Source organism: Hyalella azteca, unplaced genomic scaffold, assembly GCF_000764305.2.
Source record: "Hyalella azteca isolate HAZT.00-mixed unplaced genomic scaffold, Hazt_2.0.2 contig5, whole genome shotgun sequence".
Classification (NCBI taxonomy): domain Eukaryota; kingdom Metazoa; phylum Arthropoda; class Malacostraca; order Amphipoda; family Hyalellidae; genus Hyalella; species Hyalella azteca.
This window is the reverse complement of record NW_025930368.1, coordinates 86,301-114,126: the sequence shown is the minus strand read 5'-3', so window position 1 is coordinate 114,126 and position 27,826 is coordinate 86,301. Positions and strand designations below refer to the sequence as shown.

Below are 27,826 nucleotides of genomic sequence, written 5' to 3'. Positions count from 1 at the left end.
TCATTGCTGGGCTGTTGTGGTTGTAGGTTGCGTGCCTGGATAATCTCCTTGTGCTACTCCTGCAGGATGTGAGTACAGTTTCTACATTCGATATTGATGGCTTACTTTGGACTCTTCACATATCATAAGAATTCAAACCATCTGCGCACTGCCATGTGCAGTGCCTGTTCCATTTCCAGGTGTCCTTTTTTGTTTTATTTTCATTGTGTATATTACATCTTGAAGGCTGCAACAGCAATGAATATGATTAAGCAAATATTTTGGGTCATAATTGACAATAGTTTCCATTTGAAAAGTTCACTGTAGGGCATTTTTTCGCCAGCTTGCTTGTTAACGCAAACACATGAATAATATTAGTATTATTATTATTCTGCGAAGCATTTATCGTTTCGACTTTCGTCTGGTTCAAACGAACTTCGAGGGCACGTCACACATAAGATTAATAGCAAACGAAGATAAATAGACTCAAGAAAGGATGGGAACGGTAAAATAACTAAGCGCTAGATTCATAGGATCTACGAAATAGTTTCATCTTTAGGCGTGAAATTTCAAGAACAGGAGCAATTGAATGTGAACAAACTGCAATATTGCGCCCTTACCGTTTGTGCTTTCGAGCCTCCTGCGGGAAAATGAACTGGGATAAGGTTTATGGGATTAGTTAACTTATGAATCGCCTTCATGAATAGGGACAATATTTTAACAAAATTAACAAATAAAAATATCTAGCATTAAAACTCTGCAACAGCTGTTGGGTCGTATACCGTGTTGACATCTTAAGGTGCAATCCAAGTGTGAGTGACCGCAAGAGCTTTCCTTGGCGAAGAGAAAATGACGCGGAACGAATTTTGTCTATTGGTCAATTTGTACTTATATTATTTTCAGATAAGTTTTCATAGGGAAAACACAGATTTTTGTCTAGTCCTTAATATACCAAGAGGTTCCTGCCTAGACCCCAGAGTGTCGTTTTTGGCGATCCTGTCAAAACGGTTTGAACTAATTGTTTCTTGGAATCAATCTTGTTATGAAAGGATGCAGTCGTATTTGTTTGAATGATTTTGTCTAAAAATGCCACTTTCCTATTTAACTATAAATGAAATGTATGAGGGTAGAAAATTGCTTGCTTATCACTAAAATTTTATTTCATGAGCCCTGAAGCCCATATGACTAATCTGACTTAAATTCCTCCAAATAAATTGGCAAAAATAATGGGGTCCCTACAGGACCCCCTTGCTAAGCTACGTTGTGAAATAACCTTGGTAGGTTAAGGGCTAGCAAGTGTTTCTTATGCTACATAATGAAAAAATTTTTTAAGCACGAATTTTTAGGCTACAAAATAGAGGATCTTAAGCAAATTAAAGTCAGATACAATTTAATATGAATATTTTACGGGAAAGAGAATAGTCGGAATCCCATTTGCTATTAAAGTAAACTATCTTGCAAGCTTCTCAAGATTCTTATAGAGATGCTGAAGCAAACTTGTGCTTCCAAGACCTAGTCCATTTCTTCGCATTGATCCCACAGTAATTTGTACTGTGTTTTTCCTGAATGTTTTGTGTTGGTCTTAAATCTGAATCAAAGTGCTTGTAAACCTACAACGAAAGGAACAGTTGACAGTTGACCTTTTTTTGTGAGAAATGACTCTTGCGCAACAGCAGAGAGTGAGTGCGATACGAACATTTTTTCGCCGGTTTTCTATTCATGAAAAGTTTAAATTCTATAGATGTTCCACCAATATATGATAATATCTGCATTTATTGTAGTGTTTTACTTTTGTATAAATGCATGAAATATTGGATTACACGCTAGAAAACTAAGCCAAATTCTAGCTTATTTCACTCGTCCTAGGTTTTGAAAACGATGTTAAATCCCTGAAAGACTAACTGTAGCGACAGACTGCATGATTTTAAGGTTGGTTCTAGGCAAAATAGTAGGATTGAAATTATTTTTATTAGGCTTTGTGGCTTAGGCACGAGTTTAATGATCTGTATGTGTTAAACAGGAGCTACTGCATTTTCAAAATATCAATGCATTGCACACAAGTTGCTCGTGTCGAATGCTAAAATGTTCAAAGCAAAAAAGGAAACTATATTTTGTGTATAAATTGGAAACGTTTACAATTCCTCGCTACATTTCTGCATAAATGAAATAAAGACTGAATGATTTTCATTCCAAAATATAATAATCAGTAAAGAGAGGTATGAACGGTATTATCGCGATAAAAAAATTCATGTTGTAATACTGCCATGTTAAGCAATACGAAGCATTAGTGGAAAACAACTTGCTATATGTACACGGCGTCCTGCTAATGTATTGGACGTCAGACTCTTCAAACCTTAAACTGGCTATTTATTACAAATCTCATATTAAACGCCGTCCACATGTTTCTGAACTCTTAAAATTCTCCAATAACTTCCATAATTTGCTATTGAAATTACTATTTACCGGCCAAATTACAATCTCTTCGTTCGTTTTCGTGCAAGAGAAATTTACGTGCAGCCTTTCTGTTCCTCTTTATCGAAGGCAAGCAAGTTTTTGCTGCAGTCAACTCATTTTACGCAACGTCGATATTTTCCACGTTCCTTGCAGAAAGTCCCGTTTTATAGTAAACTCGTTACTTTTTCCCAAAAATAGCATTTATCTTTGTACGTGCCTAGAACTCTCGGGATCAAGAATGCCTTTTAATTTTATGCGACACCGTAAACCGTGGCATAAACATTACACGTCTCTCGGGGGACATACGTCGCGGTCTTTTTTATGTCACGACTTATGTTCGTGTCGGCATTAACGCTGAAAGTGAAAGACCGCAATAAAGGCTGCGTTCACACCACAGCAACTACAGCTAATGAACTTACAAACAAATTCTTTCAATTTAGCCGAAAAACAAAATAATTGCCCTGTTGTTAATATCACGACTCGATTATTCACGTGTTGAACGGACATCTCATCAATTCATTTATTAAGAGAATATTTTACGCATCAGCCCTATTAGGTCATTCGCGAAAAGGGTTTTGAAGATGAATTCGTGATCATCATTTGTATCATGCCAAGTATTGCAGCGTTTTCCTGCAATGCATAGCTTTGTACATAATTATTTGTTAGCCGAAACATCGCAAATAACTTGCTTAGCAATGTAATATAAGCTGTCGATTTCTTCTGACGTTTTTATGGTGACAGAAATTTTAGATGCATTAATTAGATGTGCTTAAGTTTGCATCAAGCATCCCTTAACTCATACTTTGAGCACAATTAGAATATTCAATGGCCGACTCGTAACACTGACTTGAGGCCATAGTTTCTGTAAGCTGTTTCTCAGTTTTTGGATGTAATATAAAGAGAAACCTGAACGTAACGTTGTAGTGTTGAAAAACAGTTAAGGAAATAATTATTTTGGAATCAAATAGTGGGAATTTTTTTTAGAAATTTCCAACATGTGGCCCGTAATGAGTGTTCGTGCTCTGTCATACGCCGGACGAGGCGAAGCGTGAAGGAGCGAGGCTTGCATTGCAGCGTCTCGCGTTCGCTACTAGCGTGTCCTGAGCGCGGCGTCTTTGTGTCGCAACAGAGAGGAGTTCTTCCTTTTCTTCCTAACCGAGGGTCTCTTGTTATTGCTGGAGTCTTGCACATGGCACAGGCTTGAGAAATATCTGCTCCAGTGAGGCAGAAGACTACAAGAACTCAGCATCCCTACGCTGCAGCAGCTCCCTCGTCTTGTGCAACGCGAAGCCTGTGTTCCGTGGTTGTGAAACTTGTCGTCAGCGCATCGTCAGTTAGATCACTTGGTCGTTTCCTGCCATGAATTTGGGACGCTATAAGTGAGAACTGTAACTAAGAGGTTCATTATACAGAATTATTTTCTCGCTTGTCGTCCCGGTTGATGTATTTGGAAATTAAGTGCTGAGACGGTCATGAGTCGCCGTGGTTGGTGAAATTACTAAGCAAGAGGTTCCCCAAAACGAATTCTTACCTTTTAACACGATCGATATATATTGAAAGTAATGATACGTTTGTGTAAAAATGCTCAAATATTTCTTCTTAATTTCTTCGAAACATTAGATTATTTATGACAGATGAAATAAAGAATCACTTATCATGACTGCTTTATATGAATGATGGTCCTGGGCATGAGTGCCTGAAATTAAAAAATTTGTAGCAATGGTGGTTCGTTTTTCTACTGTGATACAAGTGTGATATACCTGCAAGAAGTCTCCGAACAAATATTCGAAAAAATCACAAAAATTCGATAGACGAACGAATTATAATGAAAAACTTCACATATATTCAATATACGAACGAACAGATGTGGCTTTAAGTACTTGATTGGCATGCTCAGCTGGGGGTGTTACGAATGCTTTCTCTAGACAAATAAATATCAATATGTAGAACCTCTTATGCAGATATAATTGAATTTTCGAGTTAATGACACTTTCGATGAAAAATAATGACAAATAAAAATAATGTAGCTTATTCAACAGTTAAAAATTTGATTTTCACGCATAATCACTCGATATTGTGTTCAATTTTTTTTGTCCGTCATGTAACGATTCAAATTTGGTGAATTATATTTTCCATGCGACGAAAACTTCATGCTTAACTTAGACTTAGAGCATAAAGCATCCATACTCTAAACTTGAAAAAAAATTATGCACGTCCTTACAAAATAGTATGTTGATGCTGTAACAGATAACATAATTTTAAAAACCATCCAAATAATGTAATTCGCTCCTAAACGTATAACCAAATGATTTCAGGCCGTATTCAAGATATATAGACATATTCGAAATTAGTAGCTCAGCCTACTTTCGGTGAAAACTGGATTGTCGACTGGTACTGATGTAGCCCATATTTTCGAAAAAATTGTGAAATAAAATGTCGAAAAAAATTATTGTTATACTTTTGATGAAGCAAAATTCGGAGATAGAAGATCTAGTCGTCCTGTTGTAAAATGAACATTCGGAGCATAGTTAATCGCGCGTAAATGGACCTAGGAATCAGAGTCCAAGCGCTAATAAAATGCTTGCAGAAAAAAAATCTTACTGACCCACGAGTGCAACTTCATGTAGTCGCGGTATGTGTTCTCGGCTGCAGCTCTACGAAGGCCACGGCAATACCTAAGAAAGGATCTGACTCATCCAGCTTTCGGTCAACGTGCCATGTGTGCCGTATATTTTCAATCTCCATATTGATTATTGTCTGCTTATACAAATTGTTGCTCGATTAGTCTTTAACAGTAGTACCGATAAAATAATACATGCACTTATTTTAGTAATAATCTGAAGAATGAATATTTAGTAACCAACGCAGCTGCAGGTTGAGTGAGGGTTGTATAAAATCGAAATTGTCAGCAGCTATCAATCCTTTAGCAAAAACTATTTCTTAAGCTACAAATAACTTCGTGATTTAGGAGTATGATGACAATGTTTAACAATGGGAGATTAATTTATCTCTTGACTGTGTGTTATTTAGTTGTCGGAAAATTTGTTTGCTGCAACTGCAAAGTAAGATATCGGGCTAAATAGGGAAGCCAGCTGAATTTGTTCCTTCACTTAAATAGTGTGCGTTTGATGCCGTTAGGCTCAAGACATTTTATTCTAGATAATAGACTCGACATTGTCAGGGTAAGCTTGAAATTATCTTTAAAATGTGGAGGTTGTTACACTAGATCATGCCTCCCATGTTTATAGCACATATGATTTCTATGTTCATTGTACATTTACTTTATGTTTTTATATTTCTATTCTTTTTTTTTTGCACGTACAGTATGTTCTTGTACATGCTAGTGAAATCGCGTGCCCATTTAAATTGGTTTATTATACGCTTGCCCGAGATCTCTCATTCCCCTCATTCTAACCCGCTTGCATCATGCAGTTTATTAATGGATCGCGATGGCCTCGATGATATTGAAACTTTAATGGCACAAGGAATTAACCAGGTTTCATGTGAAAGTATTCACTCAAATGGGATTTCATGAAGTGATAGAACTGGGATTTTTTGTCTGGAGCTCGGTTATCTTAATTTAGTTGTAATTGTTTGTCATTATTGATACAGCCAGAAAATATTTAAGCTTGTTTTAAATTGCATATTACAAATTTATCGATACATAAGATTTAGTGGAATAATTTAAAAAGTTGATAGTTGCTTAGAGAGATTTACAATTTGTTTTTGATTTGTTGAATATCGCAGAGTTTGAAAATTGAAGCATTTTCAAGAACGAAATCTGTCCGGGCAGAAGGATTTTTTTTACTTTATTTGAGTGTCCTTGACAGCCTGCAGACTGAGACAGGTTATGTGAGGACAACCGGCTGCTGCTGCTGCTTCTGAGAACAATCATTGTCATCTCTAGTTTTTACTTTACTAAAAAGTTGTTCATTCTAAGCCACGCCTTTGCCCAATCTATGTACCAAATTCCACATCTGTATTGAACAGATAAGTGAGATTCTCAAGATTCTCACTTCTTCTTGCAACTTCTTAGAATACTTTGGAGGATGGCCTCATTTTATTATTCCACGATATATTAACAATCAATTTTGATGACCTATTTTGCGCCTGTCATTGGAACTTCCTTCCATCGGATTTTTGTTTCTCAATTCCGCCTGACTCTCGTACACATGCGCACGACAATATCTGCACGTATTTTGCATGAATATTCGATGAACAAGAAGAAGGGGCAAAGGTACTCCAGGAATTCATCACGATGCTCCGGCGACACAACTGCGGACAACGAACACATTGGGGCGCCGGTACTGCCGGCAGGTCTTGCCGTGGTCAGCGCGGTCGTTTCCGCCAAGCAATAGCCGCGAAATATACTGCGATATAAACTGCTGCATGCGTTTCATAGGCCTCCGTTGCAATAATCTGTGGAAATTGTTACGTTCATTTAAATATTTTTTAGGGTATCGCGATCTGTGGCTGTCTCTGATTGTCAGATTCAGCTTCTAACCTGAGTTGGGATTAACAAACATAATTTATCTTAAGATCTGTCACTGAATTATCGCCTCAAGCCTGAAAATTCTGACGCAGTGCCGCTGATCTCAGCTCAGTGTTGATCGTTCAGTCAAACGAGTTGGTCAGTCAGCGGAGAACGGGTAATGATAGAACCTTAAGTAACGTACTCAGGTACTATAAAAATACGAAAGATTTCCGTCAGCCGATCACTGACGGCTTGTCATTCTAAATCTACACCTATCACAGACGAAAAATCAACCGCTATGCGTACCTGGGCTACCACGTCTGCTAAGGCGAGTTTTGATAGGACGGCCCATGGTGTAGAGCGTTAACAGCTCCTGTGATTCATGCCAGGAGAATGGGGTTGAGTTCACCATCAGACCTGTGAAGTTATGTAACTATTCTATTACCCAGGCAAAAAAGATCCTTCAGGACACCAAAATTCCTGGACGCACACGTCCTCTACGAATCACAGTTTGACGATGATGCCTATAGACGAGTGTCGAGATAAGCTTTTGAAACGTTTTGCATGTTTCGGAAATTGTTCAGACTAATAGCAACTCAAATAGAAATACTTGGGAGATAATTTTTGTGAAGAAATGTTGCAAGATGGTTCTGTATTATCATTTAATTTTAGCCATGTTTATCGTACTAACGTTAGTTGAATTTATAATGGACACGAATACCTCAGTTTCCTCGTAACAACTTTAATTAAAGTTGTTTATCTAGAGAAGTGGACAAACCTTATTGTCAGATAACTTGCTGAGCTTGAAGTTAAACTTGATCATCTATTGATATTATAAATTTCGGTATTTTTTAAAATTGAAAGTGCTTGCTCTATTTCTAAGTACACTAATCGCAAAGAAATTTTGCTAAATGAATATATGCTTCAGTATGTTTCGCTATCCAAGCTTAGAAACGACTTGTTTATTTTTTCGCTGCGAAACATATATGCACGATTGCTGGCATTTCTCACTTGAGACCTATAGTTGTGCAAACTCGTAAACTTTTGCTGATACTGTCAGTATGGAGTGATTTACATAAACGGCCACGCACGTACGGTATCTGCTGGCGACGTTATCTAATCACAATAAAAGTTATGACACTTCCTGAACAGGTGTACATCACTTCCCGGTGCACTTCACTGCCACACCCTCTCATTACGCATGCAATTGTCGTGCTTGCTGCATATAGCGTTAAAGCTTACAGACAATGTTTTCATGTCTGGATGTTGTTTGCAGATCATGTATTGCTTTATTTTAGACCTCTTCCTGGAAAGTGATGGGCAGCACATATATTATTAATGCACATCATTAATGCCCACATAAAAAATTTTTCCTTGAGATGTTTTTTTTTATTATTTTAGTCAGCAAGCGTTACATTTTGGTATATTTTCTAAACACTAATGTGTTGTGACTGAAAAAATTCCGTTGTGTCTGACAAAATTGTCATCTTATTGTAAATCTTGTTTCACCATCATCTGAGGAATGTAGAATGAAGTTATTGTGTTGAATTTACAAATTATTTGACTCATCAGAAAAACATCAACCTAATTCATTTCCGTGAAACATACGGAAGTCGTCTCCTTAAAAGGTGTCTAAAATACGCGTCCTAATAGTAGCATGTGAGTTACGTACAGAAGCACGCTCAACGAATGAATTAATTACAGTATTGCCTTTGTATTTGACTCTCACGCGCGCGTGTTTTTTGAGTGCATGCAGACATGCGCCCTATATTTTACGCATGGTCTCCATTTACTAGTCAGTGGCTGACCTTGTCTAGCACGGTGCACCTGATACATATATTTCTTCGAATTAAGTTTAGAATCAGCCGTTAGAATTTGCCGAAGATACTTGCATGGCGCAGTCCAATTCCGCAGTTTTTATATAGTCTTCGTTCAAAATTTAAGCATTAATATTTTACCCGAACTAAGATCAAGTGAATCAGTCGTAGTTTTTCGTTTCGATATTGTTATCCAGCAACAAACACTAAATAAATCAATCAAATATTGCTATAATATTTGAAGCCTCTTCAATAAGTGCCCACGAAAGGAGCCACACGTTAGCTCACGAAATTAATTGATTATCGTGAATTTTATTCCACCGAAACAATTAATTCCTTCACATATAAGCAGCTTGGAGAATTTTTTGGTGGTTTTGACATTTAGGTTTCCTTTCGCGTGAGCTTCTTGCTTGCGTTCACTTCACCGGAAACTGTCTCAGGGCCGCTTCAGAACTGCAGCTCTCTCCTTATTTCGGTCGCACTCGCTGGCCCACGCACACGAGTCAGGCCCTCGTCGCCCCCAGCAACCTTGCGCTACTTTGACCGGATCAGCCGTACTGGGCGCTTTTGTATGATATGTTTCCGGGGAACTAGTGTACAGTAATATAGAACCCACGTGTGGAAAGTTTATGTTATGGTCCTTAACTTTAACTTGAACAACGGGTTCTGATGAAATCGCTCAAAAATACAGGCTGCAAAGTTTAGAAATTGGGTGGCCCAAAAGTTTAAGAAGAAGTCAAGGAATTTTGTTTGAGAGACGAAAGAGATAGATATTACAAGCTATCGTAAAGCTTTTCAATGTTTTGAAAATACCTTGACGATTTTTCTTATAAGTTGCGAACATTAATATTAAATCAACTGGATTTTATTTTTCGGCTTTTAGGCCATCCTTTTTATAAATATGAAAAAAAATAACTCGTACCTAAATGGGGAAAAAAGACCATCCTCTTCCGCGCCGACTTATGTTTGCACCAAACACTTGTACAGATCTTATGCAGCGGCAGCGGTGCAGGCGCATAACGCGTGGCGCCAAACAAGATTGACGATTTTTTTGACGCTTCAACGTGGCAGACGCGTGATCTTTGGTATTAGGAACCTCGACGTGGGCTTTGCTGGGCGTCGGCTCATTACGTGCCTCCACGAGCACTCGTTTGCCAAGCCCCTGGTTGGGACGACGGTCATCCTAGTGAGTTTTATTATTTATTATTCATTTTCAAATCTACGAGATTTTGATGCACATTTCACAGTTTAACTGGAAACACATGGTATAAAATGTGTTACAATATTTTTCAAATTTTAGCTCTTCTTATCATTTCTCATGTGTAACCCTCCTCTTTGAAACAATAATGTCGCAACTATCTCCCCGAAAGCTTCTATTTTCACCCTGACTGTTGAGGTAGGTAATAGTAAAAAATAAAACAAAAACTTTTGAATGAGATTGGCAAGTTTACTGCTTATATAAATCGATCGATTTCGAATCGCTTCCTATGAAATTTATCTCGCATCATTGCTCCTAAACGTCAACCTTGGCCTTTTCAAAATATAAAAAAATTTGTTTAGTCGAGAATCGTTTTTCCGCTTATTGCGCCCGCGCTGCCATCGTTGGGAGAAAGAAAGATCAGTTCGAGCAAAAACCTGGTCCCCTTTAAAACTCCGCGATGTAACCTTCCTTGTCATGCACGTTCACGGGAAAAACGTGAAATTTAATTTTTGTTTAGTTTTATGTTTGTTCTTGTCGACTTATTTCGGCAACTTGTAGACTTGGATAATTTTTATGTGCAAAAATATACCCTGGTAAGCTATTTCCTTATTTTTTTCGGCAAAAATGTTGCAAAAGCCCTGTTAAGCTGGTTTCATCTATTGATAATTTGACCATAAAATTTGCTTTGCAATAAAATGATAAAATACCACCTCCTCTTGACTCAAATCGTGACACCCCGTGAATCATGACACTTGGAAGACATTTTGAATTGGCGCATTTCTCCTCATGTCCTTGAAAAGTTTCGGTTCTCTCCGATTTAAAGTTATTGCACCCATACCAGTGAGCGATGTCCTTCGCATTAACGTCATTGCAAGGATTTTGCGAGTTGACGCTTCGGTGAAGTGAAATCTCGGGTGCGCTTAGCCTTCACGGCTCCATTATACGTCAGAAATTATCGCCAATCCAGAACTCGCTGCTCGCGCTCCAGGAGCGCTAGAATCTACTAATGAGGCGCACAGCAGTCGAAACGTTCTCCTGCCATGCGAAATTTATCACATGGAACAGATTATTATTATGGTTCATTGATTAATCGTTCCAACAACTGAAAAAATATAACTCAGTACTCACTGCAGTGAGTGACAGAGAGCGCATTTTCTCGTCGACGAAAACTTGAGGTCACGGACAGACGGACGGACAGACAGAGACGGACGGACGGACATGGCGAGCACAATAGTGCATTTTTTTCATAAATGAGAAAATGCGCTAAAAAGGTATCGAATGAAGCGCTCTCTCTCTTAATCTGAACGAAGTTGAAAGGTTCGTAAAAATTTGACCTGAAAATTAATAAATCATACGTAAAGTCCTTATCAAAAATATAATATAACTAGAAATTAGAGATATATTCTATATTCTATGACTAGAAAACTTATTAACATAAATTATAATTAAAATTCAACGAAACACAAAGTACCATTATCCATGTTTCTCATAATTTTTTTCTCCACTCATAACTACTAGCGACTATGAACATAACAAAATCATCAAAACTGCTTCCAACGGGAAATGTTTATTAATATCTCAAACAACAAACAAAATTACACCTAGAAACTAAATCAAATTTATGGGCCGAAGTGATCTTGGAATCTTAGAGTTCAATGTCTAGGACTCGCTCTGTTGATTCGAGAGCGCCGAGTCAAGTCGGGAAACTTGACATAGATTTTCACGCTTGGTTGGTCCTGCCGATCAAATTCTTTGTTGTTATTTTGGTCGTTGTTATGGGGCGCTGCTGAGCCCTCGACCTTCTGCCAACTAGACCGGACCCCTTCCCTCCCCTTTTATATGAACAAATACAATATATTTAACAAGGAAATCCAGTCATAATATCATGATATCTCTGTTGCCATTGTTGTCGGTCAAGTTCCTGTTAAACACATAAAATGAATAATGAGTGAGCACTGCACACACTAATTGCTTATTTAACCATTGTATGTTTGCAATATCCTATTATTAAGAACAATAACTTCAGCACGAATCGCATCAGTAACAAAATAAACAAAATAATATTTTCATTACTGAACCAATTCATGTTTGAAATATATTCGTTTTTGCAATATTATTCCATACTATTACATTTTACATATATTGACATACATATATCAGTATAAATCTTACTTGAGAGTAGCATTCTTCGCTACAAAATTCACAACATTTGCTCTACTCTATAGTTGACGTTACATAAATAAAAAAGGCATGAACAAATGTTAAAGATTGCGTTCCTGAAGCCTCACTAATGGCTCGGTATGATATCAAGGGCAGGGTTCTGGCCTTTAACCTCCCCACATTCCTGGGGCAAGAATGTGGACACAGGACAACATTCCCGCAGATATCATCAAATACATTTATGTTATCTTCTAGACTTCTAAACACAGGAAAATATTAAATTATTGTATTGATGTATTTATATGATTCTATTCTATGGAATAAAATTGGGATTATGGGATAGAAATCTTTCTTTAATATTCATAGCCAATTCATCCCTAAATTTTCAGTTATACACCCAACGTTTACAACTTTTAAATTAAATGGTGAATGTATTTCAAATAATTCGGCAGTTTTTTGATAATCGTCACGTTTTTGATGTTGCTTGGATTTGCTAGTCGTCATGGTTTGATGCCTACGGATGGATTGTGAAGCTGAATTAGATGCCAAATTATGGATAAGAATTTTATATAAGAATTTAAAAGCAAAGAAAAGTCCACAAAAATTCATATCTTTATAGAAAACGTTTCGGAGACCAGCTCCATCGTCAGTTCGTATAATCTAGAATCACAAATTGTGATTCTAGATTATACGAACTGACGATGGAGCTGGTCTCCGAAACGTTTTCTATAAAGATATGAATTTTTGTGGACTTTTCTTTGCTTTTAAATTCTTAGTTAATTTGCGATTTAAGCAAACAAGTGATATATATTCATTAATACGAGCAGAATTTTATATATGACATATTTAACACGGTTCTATAATGAAATTTTCGTGATGGTATTCAATAATTCATTCATTCCACAGCACAGTACAGCAGAACAATAGGAAAGACAAGTAAATTCCACGTAAATTATTTTCTGTTACGCGGCAAGTGAGCGGATTTTATTCTCCTGTGATCATAACATAACATAACATAACATAATGATGTCGGCGCTGAAATGTAGGCCTGATGTGGCCTGTCGCCGATTCTTTTCCTTTTCGTGCCTTGTTCATATACATATCTAAACTCGTATCATTTGATCGGATCTTTTCATGACTGGCGATAGTTTGAAGTAGCTACTAGACTTCCACCGGGTTCGATAAGGAGCTAGGCATTTCAAATCTGAACATATATTTTTCCATAGCTTTATCCATATCCATAGCTTTATCCATAAGCTTTATCCATACATAATGGATACATAATCCATACATTATCCATACATTATCCATAATAGACTTTATCCATACATATCCATACATATCTTTAGACATAAGCTTTATCCATAGCTTTATATAGCTTATGTCATAAAAATCACAGGAATCGGCAACAGGCCAAACTAGGCCTATATTTCAGTGCTGCCACTGTACATCTTGTATTTCTTAACAATGATTTTAATATACATTACTTATACTTTTTCTTGATAGCTAGTAATGTGTATTCAAAACTTCGTAAAATTATAATGAAATATCCCTTGTAAACTTAATATTCGAGCTTCCAAATCTAAAGTGTACTGCGCCGAATGGAGAGAAACAATAGGACTATTGTTAATAAAACATGTTTTCTGGTCTTCAATAAAATGTGCATTAAAGAATAACTTCAGTGCACAAATATACCGATAATATACTAATGAACGCCTGCAAACGTCGATATGACGTCACTCGCTTGCATCACGATGGAGTTTCGCTTGAACGAGCATCCATCCATCAGCCTCTACACCGGAGAACAACAGAGTAAGACGACCCCCTGGGAACCACAAATGCAGTTTCCATCATTTCCCAACGCTTGACGCAACACGAGCGAGGAACTGTTCGTGAATGGGCATAGCCTTCGCAGTCACGGCTTGGGCGAGTCGGCAACAGGCATTTGTTCGCTCTCGTTTCGTGCGTGCATCGTGGGAGGCAAGAAAGATTGAATCGATTGAATTGCCATTCCTAAGTTCAATGAGCAAAGGCCATCCGCTTTCTCCTTATATTTTATTACTCTTATTGTTGTGAAACCAATGATCATAGATGGTTTTTATTGCGGATTGATTGGTTCAAACCTTAAATTGACGTGTTGTTTCCATCTATCTTATAAAGGAATGAGCATAAATCATGAACCAAGTTTGTCGTCACAAAAAAACTGTCAAAAAAGACACGACTAGGTGCCACAATCAATAATATCATAATAAAGCATAATTATGTATTCTTTCAGTTTTTAGGCTTCGGAACATGTATCAATTGAAATAAATTTCAATAATAGTGTGTTAGCTCGAACATGAGTGTGCATGTTTTTACTTTAGCTCAAATGATTTTAGCTTCATCAAGTGATCATATGAGAAATCTTTTCAGTCTTATTCGGTCAAAGTTAAAAAATGGTTCTCAAATTAATCGGAAACAACCTGATCAAAGGCAAAAGGTCGTACTATAGGCAGACTGCAAGTGCATGATTGGATCACTTATTTTGGTGGCGGCGCCGCCGTTTGACGTCGTTGAATCCGGAACGAATTCCACCCTGTAATGGATGACTTGTGTGACCTCCACGTTAATTGTTTGGTGCTCAAAAGCCATCAGGTCAACAATTAATATTATTGAACGATGACGAAGCCGCTTTCAGTCTTAAATGCGAGCTTCATGCATAGAGATGTTTTTATCGCCTTAATATGAATGAGTCACTGCAACCTTCTCTAATTTATAGCCGCATTGAAGAATCATCTCATGGATTATAGGGGAAGACAATTTAAGAGCTATTATGAAAAATCATTTTGACATCTTGCAATTTTTAAACTGATAAATATTCGAAATCAGTATTATAGAATTGAGGATCCTTCGATGAAAGGCCTCTAATTCCGATGCACGCACCTAGAAATCCAAGATGCCTGCATGAAGTGTCGTTTGCATGTATTTATGGTCAAAACGATGTGGGTATCTATTTTAATCCAGTTAAATGCGGCTTCAAAATAAGCTATATGTAGGTCAGGATAGAGGAAAACCCTACATAGTGGCACTTCTAAAGAAGCTGCGGACCACTCAACGGACAGCAGACAAATGCCAGGGTCATGTAGACATCCATGGCTCCGCCACTGCAGCGGTCCAACGTCTGGGGAATTGAGGGTTCAGCACTACACGGAAGACCTTTTATCAGATTACTGTATTTACATTAGGCAAGTCTTCATTTGTGTCTTCGGTTGCTAACTCAAAATTTTGACAGAAGCTATACATAAAATGCAGCGGACGTAAAATCAATCAAAGATTCTATATCGAACAAAGTTGCAATTTTAATGCATTAATTGCCTCATTTATTTTACGAAAATTAGTTGATATATCACGGTGTCGTATTTTTAATGGACATATCTTATAAAATACCTACGTTCTGTATTTTTTTTTCGCTTGAAACTGATTAGTGGAATTTAGTAGTTTTCAAAATTTTCCAGCAATCATTTTTTAACCGACGATGAAGATTGTGAATCATTGTCTGTCAGAAGCTTGGTGGAGATCCCATAACTGTTATTATCTACATACACATAAACTCAACAGTACATTTTTGCGCCAACCTCTCACATCTTCACCGTAAAAATGTCACGTTTGTCCATGTCGTAAAAGGACATCACATTGTGCAAGAGTCGCTTATTTGGTGGCGTTGCTGCTGAAAACTTATCCTAAAAATATCTGTTGTGCCATGAAGCCAAATAAGTGCTGACTTAAATGTCACTCACCGTAGCCAGCATGATTGCTTGGCATTTTTAGCGTCATTGTTTAAGCTTCAGAATTTTTTTTGTTTGTAGCCTTCTTTTTGAATATTGTCGTTAGAAAAATAATAGCCGGAAAATTTATTAGGTATATTTTTACACACAAGTGCAGATTCGGTAAAATAGTCTAATTTTAATATAGTCGTATATATAGTATATTAGATTATATACCGATTAAATAGTCTGATAAGTTAAATTGTGATAATTTTAAAATCTAGATGGTTGAAAAATGCTTATTAATACTGCAGTCAAATTGAGTTCAGAATTGTCAGCTTATTCTTTGAGTTTGTACGTAACTCTTTGAAATTTAAAATTTGTCTCGCACGTTGCAAATGAATAAAGCGCACGGCCCAATGCCAGACAACATACGCTTGGGACATAACGTTTAAAAAAAATTAATGATTGGTTGCCCAAGGTTTGCATGCTGGAAAAGTTTAAATCTTAAGATTTTTAAAGTACCGCTTAAATTTCTAGAATTTTAGTTCCAATTTCATTATTTGTGAAGCGGACTGTTATTGGACTAAGCGCAGCAGACTCTAAGCTGAGCATGCCACTTTTCAGACGCATTGAGTTCCGTTAGAGACCTTCAACTCTGCAACAACTTCCTCGCAAACTGCATCTTATTTGAATGATATCTCTTCTTAGTGAGCGTAAAGCAACATGATGCATGCAATTTTTAGCTCAAGTTAACCAATGACACAAAAAGTGACAAATGACATATTGGTCTCCTATTAAAAGCGAAAGTCATATTAGCAAACAGGAAATTATAAACATTAATTATATGCCTCTTCTAAAGAGATATCGGATATAATTGGAATAGACAGTTTGCATGATTGAAAGATTCCGCGTGTTTCTTTTAAATGACCAGATTTTAAAATTTCATTTGCACCCTTAGACTAAATTAATATTCTAATCACATAACAAAATTTCCAGCAGGATAACCTGGTGTTTGTGATTATATAAACTTATTTTTTATTCTGCAGCAGATCTCCTTATGTTGCTTTGGTCAAGCCATTTTCCTAACTAAGCAAGAGAACACTTGACCCTTGCCTGTCTGTTGTCAATCTTATTGTTGCTTATTGTAAGAATTAAGCATTTTTGTATTTTATTATTTTAGGGTTTCCAATTATCGGACTCGAGCTATGCGTTTTTCTGTTTCTTTTGTGTTGCCAAGCGCAGAACCCTGAAGGGCTAAACAGAATTCTGAAATTTAAATTATTCGAACGAAATTAGCAGTTTATTAGAATGTCCTGGTATATTTTGTCGTTGATTGAATAATTGAGAGAAAATTAATCCATGGCACGGTGTCCTTCGGCCGCAAAATTGCGCTGTTGCCGTGGTTGGATTAAATGTATAGTAAAATTATAAAAGGTATTAATTCAAGTTATTCAACTTAGAATAAGAATTTTAAATTGGTACGTGCGGCTGCTGACATTTAGGGCGCTCGAATTGCCGATCAACGAACTTTCGGTCAAAAATTCTACCACCGTCAGCCAAATAAATGTTAATTGCTCACATTATTTTATTCTTTTGTAATCAAAGTTTTAACATTTATGACTAATATGTCCGGCGCGGTTTTATCGGATATTTACGAATCAGTATTAAAGTTGTTTTTCAAGCTGCTTGAATTTCATTTTATTAATGAGTTTTGTTACTTCAAATTTGCTATGTAGATTGATTAGAAGTGTAGTGCCTTAAACGAATATCATTAAAGCTACTCGGTTGATTTGGCCTGGCGATATTCAATTAATCTTGAATTATAATTAAGCCAGACGAATAACTGGACGCGCATCATACCCAATACTTTTTGCACTCTGTAACTAGAAAAATTCCAGAAGGTCGAAATTATAAAACGATAAACTGCAGTTTTTTCATCACACCTGAATTGCAGTGCGACACGATCATATGCTGTGATTGGCGGTTAAATTGTAGCTTGCCCCATTTTAAAGACGCGGTCGAAAAGTTCAATTGTAATTGTTCACTCTTATTCAAGCATTTTTAATCAAGGCGAAGAAGGTCATCCTCTTGGCTATTGCTTTGCAAATGATACGAGAAAAACGTTTTTACGACATTCTACGGGCATTTCAGAGGGAATGTTCATCGGAGCTTAAGCTCCCATCGAAGAGATGAAAAGTTCTATCTTGCGTTCAATTTTTTTTTTGCTGGAATAGATGCTTGCAATAACGGATATCGTCACTTGGCAACGACTAGAAAGGGAACTCGATGACAACGCAGAGATATAAATAATTTCCAATTGCATTACCGGTGCGTATTTTCTTCGCGCGGACGGACTTAGAAAATGTAACTTCTTATGCAACTGTAAAATTTGGTAGATTAGTAAATTATTCTCGAGTAATAGAAGAAATATCTTGGAGAGAGTTTCGAATTCTAAGAAAAGAAATTCTGTTTGTCTATCTACACATATTTCACGACGCTGGTACTGTTAATTATTATTACTTATTAGTTCATTACGATGCAGTTGAAAGTGTTGCTGCCGAACGGCCACTACGAGAGGGCGGAAGTAGCCCGGCGTTCGGCGACCGGGGCATAGGCAGTGAAAGTGAATGTCTTTGTAGACGGCGTGCAGACAGGTGGTGTGAGACGGCCAGCGTGGTGAAAAGGGGTAGATAGATGGTGCACTGGAGCTGTGTGCTATAAATGTGTTTGAGCGGTGGTGTGATGACGGGCAGCGTGGTGAAAAGGGGTAGATAGATGATGCACTGGTGCTGTGTGCTGAAAATGTGTTTGAAAGGTGGTGTGAGGACGGGCAGCGTGGTGAAAAGGGGTAGATATAGATGATGCACTGATGCTGTGTGCTGAAAATGTGTTTGAAAGGTGGTGTGAGGACGGGCAGCGTGGTGAAAAGGGGTAGATAGATGGTGCACTGGTGGTGTGTGTTGAAAATGTGTTTGAGTGGTGGTGTGAGGACGGACAGCGTGGTGAAAAGGGGTAGATAGATGGTGCACTGGTGCTGCATGTTAAAAATGTGTTTGAGAGGTGGTGTGATGACGGGCAGAGTGTTGAAAAGGGTAGATGATAGATAGTCGGTGCAAAGGGGGTGTGCGTTGAAAATGCATTAGAGGGATGGTGTCAGTGTGTTGGCGGCCGAGCAGCGTAGATGAGAGTGCAGATATTTGATCCACTATCGGTGTGAGTTTAAAATGCAGAAGAAAGGTGGTATATAGGCAGAAAATATGACGAAAAAAACTTATCTTTCTCAAAGATGGAATGTGTTATAAAAAGAAAACACATTCCACCGTTTTTTGATGGCAAGTGTTGTGTTACCATTTCAGATGATGTTTATGAGCAAGATGTGTCGCTCACTTTGGACTTGTGCAACGATAAGCTTAAAAAACGTACTGGAGTGGTGTGGAAGCTTAGGACCATGGCAGTATAATTTCAGAATAGTAGTCAACTATTTGGAACAATCAATTTTGAGGTAGTTTATGTTATCAAATTTGTCGATGCCTCAGTAAATTTCTATGCTGCATTTTGACAATATTCTCCCTATCTCATGTTCCGAATTGAGCGACTCCTTTAAACGAGTTTTGGGACAAGAAAAAAAACTGTTGTTTCAGACTGGAAAGTCTAAAAATTAATAAATTCGAATATTTTGCGTGTTGGCTTTGATTTTGTTATGTTGTGCCATGCCTGCTGAAATAATATAATCATTGTTTATAAAATTATTTTCAATTTTAATTATCTTGCCTTCTCAAAGCTAAACAATCCATGGGAGGAAACATATTCATGACATTTATTCGTTTATTTTCAAAAAAAGAACGCACTTTGCAGATGCTTCCGCATATTTATGCCATTCAATGAAAAATGCTTTGCATGATAAAATTTTCCAGCTCCATTCGGGCTTCTCATTTGGTCGGTCATTAGAGAATAGCAACTCATTACACGCTTTCGCTCGTCATTAACTCTAATTCATAACCTCTTCCACGTGTAAAAGTGTTTTTGTTATCATTCTTTTAGGTAATTAAGGATTTCTCCTTAGTTAATTCAGTAAAAAGTGGTCAAGAACATTAATGGAAGTTTAATTTTGTGGGAATAGCCTTGTTTTTCGACAAAGGGTCTACCTGAATCTATCATTCGAAGTGATGCATGGCTGAAAGCATTGGTAAGTTGTGAATAAATTTTATCATTTAAAGGAGACTGAATGTTTTTTAAAGTTTGCGTAAGAATCCGCATGAGTATCCTTAAGTTCCATCTAACGCTCCTCACATATTTTAGCTTAAATGTAACTTTTATCGCACGGCTTAATTATTTATTCGCATATAACCATTTCTTGGAAGTGATACAGGTGGCTATGACAGCAATAGCTTTGCACTTCTGTTATAGAATTTAGGAATTTACGGACCATTAAGCGCCTACTATAGAAATCTGTACGAGCTGTCCTTGAACGCACCAACTTGAGTATAAGTTTTTGGTTGAGGTTACTAAATCTTAGAAAGATTGGGTAAGCATCGGAAATTTAGCAGGATGAAGCAAAATACGTTAAAAAATAAATAATAATCATGAATTTATTAATGTCGCAATTATTGCCTCCGATGATGTTTCTTCTGAGCAAACAACGACCTAAGAGTTCATGGTCAAAAATTTTTTATTAAACCTGTATGTATTTTAACGTGCTTCTGAATGCATAATTGGAAATATCTTGAATGTTGAATTAATATTCTAGCTTGTAAATTCCAAAACAGCTTGAGAAACATGGCGCAAACAGTAAACTTTTTTAGAATGGCAAACTTTTTTTTTTTTTTCGTTACCAAAAATTATTTCTCTTCGAATGATTTCCACTCACTAAAATTAGTCTTAGCCATCATAATTTGAATCTTTGGCATTCCTGCGGAATATTTACTTACCAATTCCCTGGTGAAAAATGGAATAGGTCCGGTCTCGATTTTTTAAAAATTAATTTGGCTTTAAGTTACAAAGATGCAATATCCCTACATTTTCATTTTTTCCGCGATTTGTGTCATGGTCACGGACTTTTTCGCGATAAAAAATGACTCATAAACGGATACAGATGAAGCCCTCAACCCGACCAGGTCGCTAGTTTAAGGGTAGGAAACACTTGTAAGGCTACAATTTCTATCGTATTTTTTGGTCCATCTAAAACAAACAAGTTGTTTCGTGGCACGCAACGCACAAATAAGGCATCTGCACTTTCCCAAGAAACAAGCGAAGAGTTAGAGCTGCTAATTGCATAGCATCGAAAACATGTGGCTATCTCAGCAATCGTGACCATTTGGACATCCATGGAAAATTGTAATCCTCAAGATCGTGCTTGTTCACACTAAAAATTCAATAAAATATAAGAAATTCATTGTAGTTTTACCCGCTGTTCAGCATGCATTAAATTCCACAAGCAACATTTCTCGGAGTTAATGCTTCTGAAATTCATAATTTTTATCCTTAAGGAATTGCTGACTTCCATAACCAGATGGTATACATAGTATATCGATTCTTAATCCATGACTTTTGTATATCAAATTCAATTTTGCAAATAGTAGATGGAATCGTGGAACTATTATTGACATTTTTTATTAGTGATGACCCACTAATTTTTTTGCCCTGCCGAGTTATTCATTTCATGAGGTCGGTTCAGATACAGCTTCATGTAAGTTAAGTTATAACTTTCTGGATTGATGAGAGTGCGGTGCTCGCGTGAACATGAGTAGTGTAGGTAAAAGATGAGACGTGTCATAATCATGTCAGTTGTCATAATGATACGTATCTTTTAGAGTTCGCACTACAATTTTTTCTTTGATTATGGAGAATATTGCTATCGCTTTCATACAGTTATTATGTCAGTTCAGAAATAAACGTACGTCTTCAATCGATTAATACAATTTTTTATTCGATGTGTTACATGATGCAGAAAACAACAGGAATAAGATATTGTACGCATTAGTGCTGTTCGGAATACGCACTAGTTAAGTGGGAATCCGTGTTAATGTCTCACGCTTGTCTGATTTAGGAGAGAGAATTTGGGGGTTATCTTAAGGGTCCTTTTAAATGGAGTATTCATTACTCGACCTCTCGTCATCGGCCTTATGGAACTATCGTCGCAGGCGCCACGTCTTTCCTATAAGGTGCCGTTAAACTGCAGAACCGTAAACGGAACATGAAAGTGTTAGGCAATAAATGGCTTCAGAGGTCCTGGGAAATCCAGGAAACACGTTAATAGTGCTTGATTAGAGACAATTCACATTTATGTAATGGATAGCCGTACCTCGTAGTAGTCGGTACAGTTGCACTCATATGTTCGTATCATTCGTATGAGTGGTGGTGGTTGAGTGGCATTGCCATATTCCCAAGAGCAAACGCCAAGACTCTCGAAATTCTATAAGCTTACGAATAATTTATTCTAAAAAAACTGCCGTCGAATTTGCAGCAGTCATCATTGTAGTTCGCCAGCAGCAGCACTCACTGCTGTAGCATTAAAGAGACTAGCAACATGAGCTGATAGCAGCAGCAATAACTGCATGAGCCATACTACAGCTGCAGCGTCAAGCAAAACGAGCTGCAGCCATCAACCAGCTGTAACAACCGAAGCAGTCTTATGGCTACTACATCATCAAGCAGCACGAGCAGTAAGCAGCTGCAATAACTACAGTAGCCTACTTTTCCTGCATCAAGCAGCATGAGCTGCAGCCATCAAGCAGCTGCAATAACTGCAGTACTAAAGCAGCAGCAGCTGCGGTCAAGGTCACAAGGAGGGCTGCCTGTAAATACATTTAATTCTCTCCTCTTTGCTATGATGAGCGGGTTTCAGTTGACTTTATATGAATTTGTGGTGTGGTTTTTGCTCGTACGTTCCCAATGCTAATGATGCCGAAAACATCCGAACTTTCTAGTAACGGCAAGAATGGAATCATTTAGAGTGTCTAAAGACCGATACAAGTGCGCTCGACGGGTTCACAACATAAAAATATAATCGTAAAAACAATTTTATGGTTAAATTATTACAGCATAATTTATTACAATGTGGCATTCATTTTTGGAACGTTTTAACGCTTTTTGTGGACACTTTTAGCAAATTTTGTTTCAGTAGATTCGCATGCTGCTAATATATTAATAAATTTTTGGAATATAATTTCTTACTAATGTGGCTTTCACTTGTAGATCATTCTAAATTATTTTAACTATTTTTGGAAATTTTCATTATTCTAGATTCCCGTGCTGTTATTCTGTATGAAAATGAATCTTATTAGGTGGTTCTTAAAATAATTAATGTTTTTTTTCATATCTCAATTTATGATGCTTCTTCACTTTTTGTTCAGATCTGACAGCGCTCCTGTAGAGGATCCACCATGCTACTCGTCACTTTAGTCTCGCTCTTTTCGATGACGTCCGCGCAAACCTTCTCCCTTGGCATTGGTTTGGGAGCTAGTGACGTCATTCCCGCTTTTGACTCTCAACGTTCCGCATCGGCATCCACTTCTTCGCAAAATCCCAACCCATTTACAGCAACCTTCAGCAACCAACCATCGACTCGAATTCGAGGATCTTCGCCTGCCAATTTCGAAGACTTTTTTTCGTCGTCGCGGGTTGCCACTCCTCAGTCGTCGTCTGCTAGGAGTCGATCTTCCACATCAGCATCGCCATCTGGCAGCGTTTCCGCGCGGCCTGCACCTTTACGTGAAGCACCAGCTCCCAACCCGATAATCACATCTCGAGGGGCTCCTATTGCACCATCTGTGACTCCCGCTAGAACAGTTCCTGCAAGAGAGCCAGGGAGACCTCAAGCTTCTCAAATAGAAATCCCTAGCGACGCTAGAGAAACCAGTAGAGCAGCGACTCCCAGGCCGCAGGCCACGGTACCAATCCGTAACAGAGGAAGTCCGCCCCAGGGAGACGAGACTGTCAAGGCAAGCTTCGACGTGAGCTCCAGGGGGCGTGAACAGGACTTGGTTCCACGGGACCCTATCACCAGGCCTCCCTCCACCACCACTGAGACCAACGAAGTATTTGATGTGGTTAGTCTACAATTTAGCTGAATATTTGATTAGTTATGGCAGGCAAATATTTATCTCCTCGTGGTCGAGTAGCACAGAAATGAAGAAGAATTATGCCAAATAAATAGTCGCAATCTTAGCTTGAGAATCTCAATAGTTCTAAATGTCTGCAGACGGAAAGAAAAAATATTTGCTACTAATTGTCTAGAAATTTTAGTCTAATAAACTAAGTTGAAATTCGAGGTCAAATTTCATCATACAAACACTTCTTCATATCTGCAGCTCCTTGCAAACCTACATCCAACAAAATGTTTTTATGGCAAATAATGGCGAAAATTTTCTTGACTACCATTTCAAGCAAAAATTAGTAACTAATTTTTTCCTTACTTTTTTTAAATTTCTATATCATTATGCCAATCCCGGATTGGAATGAAACCATTGTTACATGAAAATTCAGCCGAGTCCTTTACCGATGTCCGTATGGCTGGGCCTTTTCTGCATAGGAGGTAACGAAAGTTTGCAGATACTTTTTTTTGTTGACCAGCGGTTAACAGAAGTTGCTGACACTGTTTCGGTGTTGCCCAGCCGCCAGCCGGTAACGGAAGTTCGCTGATATTGTTAGGCGTTGCCCAGCCGGTAACGGAAGTTTGCTGATACTATTTCGTGTTCCAGAGAGACAACTTGGTCGGCCAGAGCATCTGCGCTCGCGGCGTCAACGGCGACGCCTGTCGTAAGCATCTCGCCACCACCGCTATGTCCTGCACTTCAGGTTAGTCCTGAGATTGTGGATCAGAAATAGTCATGACCGTTAATAAAAACGTTATAGACTGGAGAAAAATAAGCAAAAATGAGAATTCTAAAGAAATTGAAAATGTTGAAAATTTTCCATAGGAATGTCTGCCGATCACTCGGAAGAATTTATGATAGGCCATTCGAACGATGACCCAGAACCCAAATGTGTGATCATCACAATTGAATTTGGGTTTTAGATTTATTCTATTGAAAAAATTACTTTGAGTATAATAATTTTGCGGATGATCTCAGAAAATGCTGTTTGTATGGGTCGATTCGATTTCTGATCCAGAGTTTAATAAATATAAGGCAGCGAATGACGACGATATTAATAATATTTCTTCTTCAAGTTGATCATTAAATTCCTATATTTTAGCATCGTTTCAATGGATTGTATCTAAATTATTTCTAAAAAATCTTGCCCGCATATGATTTGTTCAACGAAGGGAACCACAAACCCAAACTTAACCACAAGCTAAAAGGAATCAATCTTAGAGTTTCATAAACACAAGCACACAGACTCATAACATGTTAAAGAAAAACAAGAGTATTCCATTAATTGTCACGTGAATTTCAAACTGTGCCACAGACGACAAATATAACGAATGCTACCTGTATGATCTTAGCGCTTGAACAGGTAACAAGAGAAAAACGCTCGACCAAGTGTCATTTTAGTATGAAAAATGGATTCATTTGAAAATAGACTCATGATTAATTGCGTGGTGGTTGAATGCACTCGTATGCCTTTTAGAGGATTTAATTATGAGTTTGTCCATGATTTTTCTCCCTACTCTTCTTGCATTTATCAAAGGTATTTATGCAAAATTAAGCTGTACTTTTATCAGGATCATTTTTTCAACCAAAATGAACTTGAAACTTTTCATTATTCAAGAATTCTGGTGCTTAAGATCAATTTAAAAAAATTATACCACGGCATACACAGCTGTTACTTGCGATCATTTTATTTTCTTTGTTGAAGCATAGCTTGATGACATCCTAGACTTCATCATTTAACGCGTGCAGGTTTCTGCCACGAGTGTCAGCAGTGCGGTAACATGTCGCCGGACCTGTGGCCCAAGTGTTGTCGGGAACATTACTTGTGCTGTCGACCTCTAGCCCGAGCATGCCAGGCTTGTGACCAGCCTGCACTCCAGCCCTTCTGCGGCGCCGCTTTCGGCAGGTGCAACTGAGATCTACGTTATTTAAACATTTTTTGTCCTGCAAGAGAAAATGAGATGTACGTCTGCTCAACGTTTTTGGCCAGAAAATGCAACTGAAATCAGAGTTTGAAAACGTTTTTGATCGGCAAATGTTACTAAGATCTACGTCTGCTTGACGTTTTTGGCCGGCAATTGCTATTGAGATCTACTTCTGCTAAATTTTTTATGTCTGGTTGTACTGAAACTTTTTTACAAATATTAGATAAATGCTACAATCACCTTGGCAAATACAGTCACCTTGATATTCTAGATGTACCCTAAAAAACCAAGCCTTTGATGTGCGAGCTGCACACAACCAAGCCTTTGATGTGCAAGCTGTGCATGACCAAGCCTTTGATGTGCAAGCTGCACACAACCAAGCCTTTGATGTGCAAGCTGCACACAACCAAGTCTTTGATGTGCAAGCTGTGCATGACCGAGCCTTTGATGTGCGAGCTGTACATGACCAAGTCTTTGATGTTATTTGGGTTTTTCGTTGTAAAGACGACATGTTTTATGCTTCATTGTTAACAATCTTTGAGCTTTATTACATCAAAGTAGCTTGAATTAGAGAGAAGTAATCTCATGACTTGGTTTATGTTTTGGATCTTGGAGTAGTTGTTTGAATTTAAATCTTTTGTATTCTGAGAGTATGAGTGTGATTATAAAAATTTTTGACCAAGTATTACAAAAGAAAATGCTAAGTATATGTAGCATAATTCACTGAAAACATTCAAGTATACATACATGTATACTCGATCAAAATTCATACGGCGAAGATTAAAACCTAAATAACAAATAGGTTAGCAAAGTAACATTGTGGTTAAATCAATTATCTATTAACAATTTAAGCGGATATAAACTGTATGCGATGCTAGGATGACTTCCTGGAATTTATTTGCAATCAAAATATTTTTAATATGCGATTTAGGAAAATAATGATATAATTAATTGTTTTAATTTTTTGAACAATAAAGTCATGACGGTAGAGTATGAACATACGGCGCAAGCGCACGACGATGTTATTTAACCCTAAAGCGTATAGCTGTACGTACTTTCTATGTCGCCTCTCAAAATGCCGTTTTTTGGTTATCAACGAAGCTTATTCGTGCAATTGGACAAATATGTCACATTTAATTTCTGCCTGCGCTATGACCAGGTGGACATATATGTCACCTGTCAAATTTGTTCAAATAATAAATTTTATCAATAATGTATGGATGCAAAGTGGTGTTATGATCTCGCACGAAAATTGGCCGCTAAAGGGTTAAATTTGTGTAATAATTAAAACCCAGTTATCTTTTGGTCAGAAAACAGCTTAATACGTTTGTCATGTTGGAGTGCAATGCACTTGACATTTAACATGTTTGCAGTTGAAAACAAATCAGCGACCAATAACTAAAACTAAAATAAATAACTAAAATAACTTGGTTCGGCTTCTTATATATGCTATTCTCGGGCTGCTACTAATAATTGTCTGATTCGGCGAAATATTTTGAGTATACGTTTCAATATCGCCTTAGATTTATATGGAGATTTAATTGACAATTAATTAAAATGTTTACTCGCTGAAGGGTAATAATTATGGTTTATTCGTGTATTATCCATCGAGATCCTATAATGTCACTCTAATCATGTATTCTATTCGACTGAAAGCAGCGATCATTTAATCGTCGCTTGGCATGTCAAGCCTTGTGGACGCTTGATCGTGATTCGCGATGGTTCTTTAGTGATAAGATATCAGGAGCATGTCAGAGCATCTTGTGATACGTAGGTGATAAGCTACATACTTCTGACAAGCACACAGAAAATTCAGAAGGGTTGATGTTATTTAATAACTTGAGTTTAGAGGTGCTATTGTGAATAAATTGTTGTATATCCAATCGAATGTATGGCGACTCCTCGAGATCATAATAAGTAAATATTAAAACGAACATCATTGGCGCTTGTCTGATTGAGGTTATTTGCTAGACATAA

At 37.5% G+C, this 27,826-nt stretch overlaps 1 protein-coding gene across 1 annotated transcript; it reads left to right on the top strand.

Annotated features, from left to right (window-relative positions):
- On the top strand, positions 1–27,788 carry LOC108676218 (flocculation protein FLO11). Its single transcript, XM_018164272.2, has 4 exons — positions 1–68; positions 23,184–23,879; positions 24,531–24,627; positions 25,674–27,788. Exons 2-4 carry the CDS (start codon positions 23,214–23,216, stop codon positions 25,838–25,840), a joined length of 930 nt encoding a protein of 309 aa, XP_018019761.1. The 5' UTR covers positions 1–68; positions 23,184–23,213; the 3' UTR covers positions 25,841–27,788.
- The last annotated feature ends 38 nt before the right edge of the window (positions 27,789–27,826 follow it).